Source organism: Trachemys scripta, chromosome 4 (assembly GCF_013100865.1).
Source record: "Trachemys scripta elegans isolate TJP31775 chromosome 4, CAS_Tse_1.0, whole genome shotgun sequence".
NCBI classification, from domain to species: Eukaryota; Metazoa; Chordata; order Testudines; family Emydidae; genus Trachemys; species Trachemys scripta.
In genome coordinates, this window is record NC_048301.1 from 28,440,725 (window position 1) to 28,452,526 (window position 11,802).

Sequence of the window (11,802 nt, forward strand, 5' to 3'; positions counted from 1 at the left end):
CTGTCATTGGCTCCCCCACCACAGCTGTACACTCTGACCTCTGCTGGTTTAAACACAGTAATGAGCTTTATGGCTTTTGTACTTTGTAAGTGCATTCTGGGGTACTTGGCTCCAACGTGTGTTTGCACAGGGAGGCTTACAGGCGCATAGAAACATCATAACCACAACTACCCTCTAGCTGGACTGCATGACCCTTGGCTTTAATCTGCTCTACGTGCATAGATGGTGGGTCCATGAACCTAGATGTCCAGAAAAACTAGCTTCATCAGCATTTTGTCTGACCTCATTGATCATTTTACTTTGATCCATGTAATATTTAACGAGAGGGCAAGGTGCTTAATGCTGGTCAGCAGTATAAATAATGGAGCAAGGAGCAGTGCAGATCAGATAGACACAGCTGGGTCCTTCTGAATATACTGTAAGTATTGTATTCATTTTTCCTTAAAGACGAGTTCATGTTATAAGGAGTTTAGTTTATATGATCATTTCATTTTCCTGTGGGTGATTCTGTTATGGCCATAGAGAACAATCTGCTCTGTAGCTTGGCCTGTCTTATGCAGTCACTCAGAGGAACAGCAGAAATTGATACCCTTGTGAGATTGTGCTTTGACTAAGAGTCAAACACTATTTAATGGCAAATGTTGAAGAATAGTTCAATGCAGTTCCTAAAGTGTGGCTGTACTCTGAATAGTGACTGTAAAAAGACATTGTAGGGCTGCATGTTTAGGCGGGCACTGGCTCCAGATCAAATGTGCTCAGTTTACAAGGAATGTTTTTTTCCTGTAAACTGTTAGCCCTGTAAAATCATACAGGCTGAGAGTCAGGCTGAAACTGGTCCCTGCTAGGGCTCTCTGTCAGGCAAGCCACTCCAGACTGGGGAGGGAGGTTTGGGAAGGATCTTGCTGCACTGATAAAGCACGTTCTGAAGCCCAAAGAGGGGCACAGCCATGAGTTACTCTCCTTGTACATCTTGGAGTTCATCTTGGATAACTGATCAGGGTACTGAGGTTCAGGGGTGGGAAGGCGTAACTGCTTCAACCTCTGAGCTGTGAGAGTGGCCGTGGAGTGATTCTGTCCCTGTGGGGGAGCATTCCTCCACCATTCTTCCCACAGAGCTCCCCAGTACTAGTTACCAGTTTGTGCGCTTGCATGGTAGATGTGGCCCTATAGACTCAGTCAGGTGGATGGGCCTTTGCAGCTAGTGCCTGTGAATTTTAGAACTGGGGCCTTTTTTCCCCCTTGAAAGAAACCTAAGAAGTTGTGGGCCTGTTTTCAAAAACATTTCAAAGAGTCTGTGAGACGGCTGCGTGTGCCCACAGCTACTTTGGTTTGGTGCTTTGGTTTGCAGATCAGGTGCTTGAGAAAAAACATTGAGAATTCATGGCAGTTTTGCTTCCCTGTTTCAGTCAGAAAAAAAAAGGAAATGAGAAAAAAAATCAAAACATTTTGTTTCAATGTTTTCTAAGCAAAACATTTAGATTTTTCAGTTTACAACAGCTTTGTTTCAAAATTTACTTTAATTTTATTATTAAAATATTTAAAATGCTCAAAATCAAACCAGAACCTTTTGACCGGGAGTTATTTTTTACAATTTTGACTTGCTGAAAATAAAAAAAAATAAAATCATTTTGGGTTTGAATTGCCAGTGAAGCAAAAAAAAAATAAAAATAAAAATAAAAAAATTCTGTTTTTTATGCAGATCCAGTTGCTGGGGTTATGGCTCTCCACTATTCCAATGTGACACTGGTTTGAGATAGAGGAGCAGCTGGGCTACTCTAACCCATATCTGGGCCAAGGAGCTGTAACTGTTTGCTTCATATGTCACAAGTGGGGCTCAGGAGTAGGGGAGAATTGAGCCCAGTATGTTTTTGATTGTTATAGAATCATTAGAAAAGGTTTTGATATAGCTGTGCTGTTATAGAAAGACAAGCATCGTTTGATATGCACCTTTTTACAAACCTATTAATACTAATAAACATGATGGTTCTTAAAGACAGGGGTGGGTGAACTGTTTCAGAGGAAATAAACTGTTCCAAACGTGGTCCCTCTCTGTCCACTCTATTCAGATTCAGATAAAAAATCCTGTCTATCCCCACTTGTTCTCTTTCTCGGACTCCAAAGATGGACATAGCTGTCTCACATCTGATTGTCTAATAAATCCAATCCCCTTTCCTTTCCATAAGTCTTCAGTTTCTTGAAGGCTTACTGACTTGAAGGGACGTGGGGAGAAATATCTGAGAATTGCAAGGAAACTAAGGGGAAGGAGTCTCTCCAAATGCATCAGTAGTGGGACAACAGGAAACACTAATATCTGGAAAATAATCACTAGGTCTATTTTTACATGGAAAAAGAAGAACAATTTTCATTACACTGTTCCATAGATATAATGACTTTCATTCTTTCTTCATAGCGTTGTTCCAAAGGAAAATGAAGCCAACCCTCTATCTGTGTGTGTTACTTGTTGGACTTCTTGCTGTTGTCCACTGTACTCATGACCCTGACCACCATGATGATAAAAAGCCCCAGGAACATCATCACAGTGCTGAAGGAAATCCTAAAAGCAAAACACGGGCTTGTTCCAAAATAACTCCCAGCAATGCTGACTTTGCATTTAGATTCTACAAGCAGGTTACATCAGATGCAGTTGAGAAGAATATTTTCTTCTCTCCTTTCAGCATCTCCACTGCTTTAGCCATGGTGGCTCTAGGTGCTAAATCAACCACTCTGACTCAGATTCTGGAAGGACTCGCCTTTAACCTGACAGAGATTGAGGAGAAGGAGATACATGAAGGTTTTCGTGATCTCATTCACTGGCTAAACCTTCCTGACATTGAAGTCCAGCTGAATCTGGGAAATGCCCTTTTTGTTGATGAGAAGCTGATATTGCTACAGAAGTTTTTGGAAGACGTCAAAAGCTTGTATGAAGCAGAAGCTTTTCATAGTAATTTCCAGAATTCTCTAGAGGCTGAGAAACAGATCAATGATTATATAGAGAAGAAAACCCATGGGAAAATTGCCAACTTGGTCCAGGGTCTTGATCCACTCACTGTAATGGTCCTTGTCAACTATGTTTACTTTAAAGGTGAGATACGTTATACCAATGGCTACTTATTGCCAATATAAACTTTCAGTGTCTGATTTGTAATCTGAAACAAAACACAAAATCCCCAATCATTTTAAAATTTATTTAACAGGTAGTTAGGCCTATGAGATCAACTACATTGAAAATAATTATGTCTGGAAAACTTTTCCAGAAGGATTATATGAAAAAATGTCAAAACTTGGTGTCTGAAATTAGGCCCCTTACATCATAATTAGGCACGTAAATGTAAGTGGTGACATTATTAGAACTATCAGAATCTCTTTGAAGTCAATGGGGGCTACAGTGCTCAGGATATCGAAGACCAGGTCAGTTGTGACTGGCTTTATGTATTCATGTTTGAAAAATTTGTTCTGCCATTCATTTCATGATTCAATATGAAATATGCAGCAAAATTGATGGCTAGGTCTCTGTGAATTGTTATCACATGCACATATTCTCATTCTGATAGGAGATGGTGGCTGTACATCCATCGGATTACGGTGACTTCCTGTGCTATTATATAAGGAGAGAAAACAGCACCTGTCCATTCTTTGCAAAGAGTAGGGACATTTTCTTTAAAATCTTGCAGTATCTGGAATCCAAATTGAATGTGTATTTGGTAAACAACTTTACACAGTGATTTGTCAGATATGTTGAGCAAACGGTATACAGAACACACGAAAAGGTGATTTTAAGGCCTGAAAATCAACCTGTTGAAATGGAATGGTATTCAGCTGAACAGTAACTACCGCCTAAATCTTGTTAAAGTTGTGTAAAAAAACCTGGTATTTTAGTTAATCCTATCAAGGATAGAGCGATTATGTTCTCAATGTAGCAATGATTGCGTCATGATAATGATTTACAAGTAAATTAGAAAACAGTGTAACCATTATCATCTATGCAAGACCAGACTTGACTGGGGGTCTCAGGCATTGCCCTGATCATAGAATATCAGGGTTGGAAGGGACCTTAGAAAGTCATCTAGTCCAACCCCCTTCTCAAAGCAGAACCCATCCCTATAGATTTTTGCCCCAGATCTCTAATTGGCCCATACAAGGATTGAACTCACAACCCTAAATTTAGCAGGCCAATGCTCAAACCACTGAACTACCCTCCACCCAATAATGTATAGTGGAGGGAAAGGATGGTGCTATGGCTAAAACATGAGTTCTGATTCCACCTCTGTCACAGACTCAGTGTGCAACCTTGGGCATGTCACATAAGCTCACTGTACCTTGGTTTCTCCATCTGTACTGTGGTGATAGTAATGCCTCCTTAGCTGGGGTATTCTGAAGCTTAGTTCCTTAATATTTTTATAGCGCTTTCAGAGCCTTTGAGCTATAGAAATGCAAAGAATTTTGTATTTAATTTGTGAGATTTAGTGCAAAACTACTTGTTCTAGAAATCACAAGAGAGAAATCATGTTAACAGCTGCTCTATTTATGGAGACACTTATGCCACCAAAGGAAAAATATTCTCCCTTTTTCTCTTCAAGAACCTAAATAATGAAGCATTGCAGCACCTAAATTCCCCTTGTGAATCTAGCTGTAAAAGTTTAAAACTCATGGGGAAAAAATGAATTAATTAATTCCCTGTAAATTGTCAGAAAGCAGCCTCATGTGGAACTGCCTCAAAAATACAGTTTAAAAGAAAAAAAAAGGGGATTACTTAATTTCATTTCATGGTTTTCATCAGGACTTTTAACAGCCCATACAAAGTCTCAACACATTAGAGATGCCCATTATACTATTGAAAGAGTCTTACTAACATGATGGGAAACAAAAAATCCCCTTAGGAAAATTGGCTTTCAGTTCCCTTGAATCTATACATATAGGTTTATTATACTTGATTTAGTGTGGTTTATACTAATAAGTCCTCTTTCACACTATAGTCAATTGCATTCTTTCACAGCCTACTGGGAACATCCTTTCAGTGATTCGCTCACCCATGAAGCAGACTTTTTTGTGGATGGGAAAACATCAGTTAAAGTAAATATGATGACCCGAGATGGAGATTATAACAGTTACTCTGATAAGGAGTTGTCTTGTCAGGTGGTGGAAATACCTTACGATGGAAATGCTACAGCATTATTTATCCTGCCTGATGAAGGAAAAATGAAGCAAGTGGAGAATGCTCTGTTGAGAGAAACTGTGTCTAAATGGGTAAAATCACTTAAACAAAGGTAACTCTTATTTTCTGCTTTGGTGTTTTACTGTAAATATAGAATAGAATCCAAATTGTAGACAAAATTAAACTAGGTGCCACAGTTCTTTAGGTACCACAATATTGACTCATTGGAGGTTTCAGTGATGCAATGGCCATAAAGAACTAAACAAAAATAAAGCTGTGATGCTTTTTACTTTCAACAAGTAGGAATTGCAGTAGGAATCAGGATGGTCTTGTGGTTAAGGGACAGGACTGAGAGTCAGGAGATCTAGGGGCTATTCCCATTTCTGCCAGAGACTTTCTACTTATTCTTGAGCCCTTAGCTTTACACTGCCACAATTATGCCATCCTTAAAAAGGTGGATGATGACATTTACCTGCCATTGTAAGACTTAACTCACTGATATTTGTAAAACATTTTGACACCTTGGATGGGACTCGTGCTTTTGTATCAAATGACAAGATAAAAAACAGGGTAGGCCTAATTCTGATCTCACACCAATTTTACACTGGTGTCACTCCACTGACTTCAGTGAGTTATTCCTGATTCTCACTGAATTGAGAGCAGAATCAGGCCCAGGGAATGCTGATATAACATCTGCCTAGAGTTCAGCAGACTATTCCACACAAAAACTTGATCTGGAAAAATGTAAGCTAATGCAGCAGGAAAAAATAATCCAAGATACAGACATTCAAAGGAAGGGAGGTAGCTGGAGACCAGTATTGCTGAAGACAATGTAGGTGAGAGCAGAAAGAAAGGAGAAATGAATTTGCAATGTGAGGTGACAGCAAAAGTAAACCAATGTAATATTGGGCTGCATATGCAGAGATTCCAGGTGCTACAGAGCACTGCTGAGATTGCACATACAGTGAAACATAATTCAGTCCTCGGCACCTTAATACCAGAAATATGTCAATGAGTCTTGGGAAATCAGAGAAGTCAGAAAAAATAAACAGGGATTGGAGAGATGAATTTTAAGAGGAAATGTATAAATGTGCACAATGTAGCCAAATGATGACTAAGACTGATAGAACTTGTGGATAACAGCATTGTAAATACCCATGGGAATTTATTGGACCAGATACAAATTCTACTTGTTCACCATTTATCATGATGCTGATGTTGACATTTTACTTGCACACCCCAAATTTCATTGCTCTGGGCAAGCAGAGAAATAGTATTTTGCAAACCTGGCATGCAATTATTTGGAGGGTGCAAACACCAAGTAGAGACAGGAATTGCTTAGTGATATAGGATCTGGTCCTGCATTATTAAAATCAATGGGATTTCTGCCATTGATTCAGTGCCTGCAGCAGCAAGTAATAGGCCATAATTAGGAGTGGTAAGCAAAGGAAAATAATTAGGAGTGAAATCAAGCAAAAGGAAAATGTAATCCAAATATCATAAAACATTACTTAATGTGGAAGGGTCTCCCTAAGGACAGAACTGGACAGGATAAAGAACTCAAATGCATATTGTTAGGCAGAAACCTGCATTGTAAGGGAGCAGGGCAGTGGGAATAGACAAGATGGCCAAAATGGGTGTTTTCCATCTCCAACTTCTTTGATTCATTGCCATGAATGGTAGTAATCTGTTGAATAAAGATATTGACGCAGCCTTATGGAACCAAAAGGATGCTTTGGAAAGGAAGGAGAAGTTTCTCAAGTGTTCCTCACTGCCCAAAAGAACGAACAGAGGGATTATGAGAAGGCTCATCTCTTCAAGAGCTACACGATCCTCGTGTACTATTCCAAAGAGGGGAAACCAGAGACTAGTATCAGTCTGTGTAACAGGTCTAGTGGCTGAGCAGATAGGAAGGGGGCAGGTGGTTAGAACATTCCCCTTCTCCCCCATTGGATTGTAGAATAGCTGCAGAGATGCTCCATAAAAACACCTTTCAGATGCAAGCTCAGTAAGCTCTTGGGTGCCCCCCCCCCCCAGGGTGAGAAATAGGAGAATCCATGCAGTGGCAAATCCTTCCATCCCAGATGCTGCACCTCAGGAGGAACCTGAAGGGAATTTGCACTGAACGGGGTTGCTTACTATATAGAGGCATCACATCCCTACATGGCCCTCCCAATTCAGCCTCACACATCACAGAAAAATGGTGCCAGTTGTGTTGACAAGGGTTTCTCTACAGCCAGAGAGCTGGGGACTGGATTTGCTCCCAAAAGAATGCAAAAAATCCAAGTGGACTTCTTGGCATGCCCAAGAACTATTTGAGGCATCACTATCTAGCAGGTACTGCACAGTGTTATCTGAATGCAATATTTTATCATCATCTTGTATTGCCTTCAACAGAAGAATAGAACTGTACATTCCAAAATTTTCTATTTCGGGCTCCTATGATGTCAAAGAGATATTCAAGAGATTGGGTGTGACTGATGTATTTGAGGACAATGCCGATCTGTCTGGAATCACTGAGAATTCCAAGCTGAAGATTTCAAAAGTAAGTTTGTAAACAGAGGAGGTACTAAGTGGATTTGTCTGCACCTAATCACCCTCACCCTGGGCAGTGTCTAAGCTATATTCAGTACAGCTTGGCATATGGTCATCATCATGCTATCTTTAAACACCCATAACTATGGGGCTGGTAGATAGGTCATAAATATGGATACAATTTTGTCACAGTAAAATTATGCATAATTCACAGCACAGTCATAGTAAAAAAAAAAAAGATAGTTTTGCCCTATGGTCACAGCAACAGTGTGGACCCTGCTGATGCACTATAACAGTTTGTTAGTTCACTTTGATCTACTTCTCCTTGAAATGGGACTAGGTCAAAGCAAACTAACAAACTGTTAACCCAAAGCAGTTGATCAAAGTGAATTAACCAACTGTTTGTGTGGACCCTGTTGCTGGGCATTGACAATTGGCTAAATTTACTTTGATCGACTGTAACATTAACAGTTCATTAATTCACTTTTATCTATCCCCATTTCAAAGAGGACTAGATCAAACTGAACTAAAACTGTAATGCTTGGCAGCAGAGTCCATATAAATGTTAAAATTCAAGGGACCATGAAAGGTCATCACTGTCCTGGAAAAGTTGAAATAAATGGCAAAACTCACAGGTTCCTTGACAGTGGTGACATAATCACGTCCTTAGTCATAAACTAGAGCAGCCTGATGTTTGTTTAAATTAAGGCTGTCTATTGAGAGGCCCCCAAGGGCCCTTCCAATGTCAAGGGATCACTGGGCATAGAGGAACCTTAGCCATGCCTCTTATCCCCCAGACTTGCACCTTATGACACAGGCTGGGAAGACCATCCTGAGATTTCTCTATGCAAGTGGAATCATCCATCAACTGTTTATGACTGTTTTGCACCACCAGAGTTGCATAGGATTTGTTTTTAAATGTGTATATTTTATAACTATAAATGACCTAATCCTGCTCCTGTAGAGGTCACTGGCAAGACTCCCAGTGCCATCAATGTAGGCAGGAGTGGACTGGAGAAAAGCGATCTTTCCTAGAAAGAAGCAATAACTTGCTCATCACAGATAATGTTCGCTCGTTACATCTAACACCATGGTAAATTTTTAATATTTCCAGACACTACGATGACACATGAGTGCACACAGGAAAAGAGTTTAACCACTGCTGACAACTAAAATATAATAACCCATAATAGTCTTCAATTTAAACTAACATTGGCAAAGAATATACTTTAGGTCACATTAGGCACAGTACAGAGAGTTCCAAATACAGAACTTTTTACAAAGAAATCAGTCAATATTTGTACTTAGAAATGTGAATTGATACCTGGAGCTTAGCTAGCAGGTTCCTTTCCCTCTGACATCATCATTCCTCTTGAATCTGATTCAGTTTTCTGCTGTAAACTAATTCTTCACTAGACATTTATTTCAGACCCTGAGACTATTCTTCTGTGGTGAGTAGTGAATAGGAGAGTCCCTTTGTGGTGATTTGATTCTTCCAGCTCAGTCTTTTAATATTAATGCACCTAACCCTGCAATACTTACTTACACAGACAAAGCTCCTAATGAACTCATTGGGAATGCTGTCTGCATTTCTTCCATTGTGCTCCATCAGTCCTGCTCTTATTGGGCCCATGTCTGGCCAGCTGATTTTCCAAAGAGCTCTGATTTAAAAGTGAGCATGTTCACTTTCAGCCACTGCCCACTGTTCTATACTTAGACTGTAACGTTTGCTTCATTTCCTTGCAGGCTGTTCACAAGGCCCTGCTGAATGTTCATGAGAACGGCACTGAAGCAGCAGCAGTCACTGTCGTAGAAATGGTTCTTACATCTCTTCCTCCGATCATTCAATTCAACAGGCCCTTCCTGATTATGATTATTGATCGAAGCACCGATGCCTTGCTCTTCCTGGGGAAAATTGTAAACCCTACTGAAAAATAATCAGTCACTGCTGTACATGTCATACCCTTGTACTTAGTGCTGGTAAATTCTGATGTGCTCATGTACACCTGCTGGTACTCGTAACTTTATAAAAATTGTGATTAACATATATTCCCAAACAAATAAAGCAGGAATGGGATAACTCCTTGCATACAAACAGCCTGGTAAATCGTCATCCACTAGGAAGTGATCTGTGCAAAGAGTTACTGTTGCCAATCCCAAAGTCTTCGTTGGTTTAGAATTAAGTATTTTTTTTTAAAGTGCTAAGCCCACCCGCATCCTGGAAAAGGTACAAGGTAACCGTCCAATTGAGGGAACCATATTTTAATACTATACACAAATTAATTCCATAGACCATCTGTGGTTTGCCTCTTAGCTGGAGAGCTAAAAATGTAATTCATTTTGACAAGCTTGTACTCTGACAAGCAATGATTCTGAAAAGGACTTTGGGGGTCATGGATAACCAAGTGAATATGAGCTCCCATTGTGACTAAAATGGCTAATGTGATCTTTGGGTGTGTTAGGAGGGGAATATCAAGCAGGAGCAGGGAGGTAATATGACCTCTGAATATGTCATCGGTGAGACCACTTCTGGAACTGTGTCCTGTTTTGGTGTCCACACTTTAGAAAAGATACTGAAAAACTGGAGAGGGCTCAGAAAAAGAGATTCAAGAATGTTCTGAGGTCTGGAAAACATGTTTTACAATAAGAAACTTCAGCCTCCAATGTCCATCCATGATCCCTGTTATATTTGGAGAGGGCAAAAGGAGCGGGAGACTGGTAGCTTGAAGCAGTGGCAGAAGTCCAGCCGCCAACTCAGCTCCTCTAGCAGCTGCCTCAACCTTTAAATCTTTTGAGGCCGATGAACCATAGCTTGTTCTTCAGACTGGGACTTGCAGGCTGATGGCCAGAAGCTCAGCATATGTGCTGGAGCCAATAGGGTGTTACGAGAAGCTGGAGGTACATTTCTGGGGAGTAGTAGTAATGAGACCATGAATGTTTGGGACAGAGATGGCCATGGCACTTGCTCCCCACGTAGGTGTTCATCCCCCAGATATCTTCCCCTCTGGCTTTCTTACTCTCAATGACTTCTTCCTTCCCTTCTTAGAAGTGCCCCATGGAGGCACTCATACTTAGCGTGCCACAGTACTATCACCTGCTCTGAGCTGAGACAGGAGCCCCAAACTGGCTACCCTCTATTCCATCCACACACCCACTTCTCTGCTACATCTCTCACTGGTTCCCTACACCTTCTCTGTTGGACAGTACAGCTCTCTGGCTCTGATAGCTCTGTGCTGATATAGTGAAACAGCGTATAGCTCTGGAGGATGGAAGTAGCCTCCAGTAAATTATATTTCCACTGGCTTTCCATTCCTGAAAAGTAAACTGTTGTTGGGACTCAGTTGCACTTAATTATCAGTTACAATATGTCTATGGAGGTCACAAATGCTTGGCAAAGACACAGCTAATCATTATATGTGTTCATATACAGCTCAACATAGATCTGTGACTATATATGATATATGGATCACACAGTTTTAGCATATCAGAACTCTAGCACCAGAATAAAAACCTTTTCTTGCATTGCCAAAACATGCTGGCAAGATTTCTGTTGTCCACTAAGTACTTTATGTAAAGTAACATAGACCCAAGTTTAACCATAACTTAAAAAAAAAAGCATAAGTACTTTACTGCATGTCCCAGACAGACTCTTGTGTATTTTGGTGACGCAGCAGTTGGAATACAGTGGCTATATCCCATCCTCTTGATTGCAAGATTTTGCAGTTTAAAAATAATAGTAACTTCCAAACTGGTGTGCAGTGCAAATTATCCCACCTATCTTCCCAGCCATACGTGACTAGTGCAGGCACTCACACACTTACAGAGCAGACACTAGGAGCTTACCCTTAGGCTGTACATTTGATGTGTCCTAATAAGCACACTTTTGAAATCGCTATGAAAATATACACAGAGCTCACTCCTATAGAAGGGGGTCAATATCTTATTGTGGGAAAAGAAAGAAGTAAAAATCCTGAAAACAAAATAGAAAAGTTTAGCTCTTCAAACAATAAGAAGCTGCGGTGTGCAAAGCCCGCCTTACCACGAGAGACTAAAGAAGCTCAATCTATTTCGCTTAGCAAAGAGAAGGTTATGTGATGACTTGATCATAAGTACTT

At 40.3% G+C, this 11,802-nt stretch overlaps 1 protein-coding gene across 2 annotated transcripts; it reads left to right on the forward strand.

Moving 5' to 3' along the window:
- The first annotated feature begins 263 nt into the window (after positions 1-263).
- LOC117876400 (alpha-1-antitrypsin-like) lies at positions 264-9,851 on the forward strand. Of its 2 annotated transcripts, XM_034768542.1 has the most exons (6): positions 347-418; positions 1,700-1,860; positions 2,411-3,082; positions 4,994-5,264; positions 7,550-7,697; positions 9,434-9,851. In XM_034768542.1, exons 3-6 carry the CDS (start codon positions 2,428-2,430, stop codon positions 9,623-9,625), a joined length of 1,266 nt encoding a protein of 421 aa, XP_034624433.1. In that variant the 5' UTR covers positions 347-418; positions 1,700-1,860; positions 2,411-2,427; the 3' UTR covers positions 9,626-9,851. The 2 variants fall into 2 exon arrangements, with proteins under 2 accessions (XP_034624432.1, XP_034624433.1); XM_034768541.1 differs by lacking the exon at positions 1,700-1,860 and having other exon boundaries at positions 264-418.
- Positions 9,852-11,802: the final 1,951 nt, after the last annotated feature.

Coding starts and splice junctions, on each gene's coding strand:
- LOC117876400 (XM_034768541.1), top strand. CDS start 2,428: ATGAAGCCAACCCTCTATCTGTGTGTGTTACTTGTTGGACTTCTTGCT. Junction 5,265..7,549: donor GTAAAATCACTTAAACAAAG/GTAACTCTTATT, acceptor TGCCTTCAACAG/AAGAATAGAACTGTACATTC. Junction 7,698..9,433: donor CCAAGCTGAAGATTTCAAAA/GTAAGTTTGTAA, acceptor ATTTCCTTGCAG/GCTGTTCACAAGGCCCTGCT.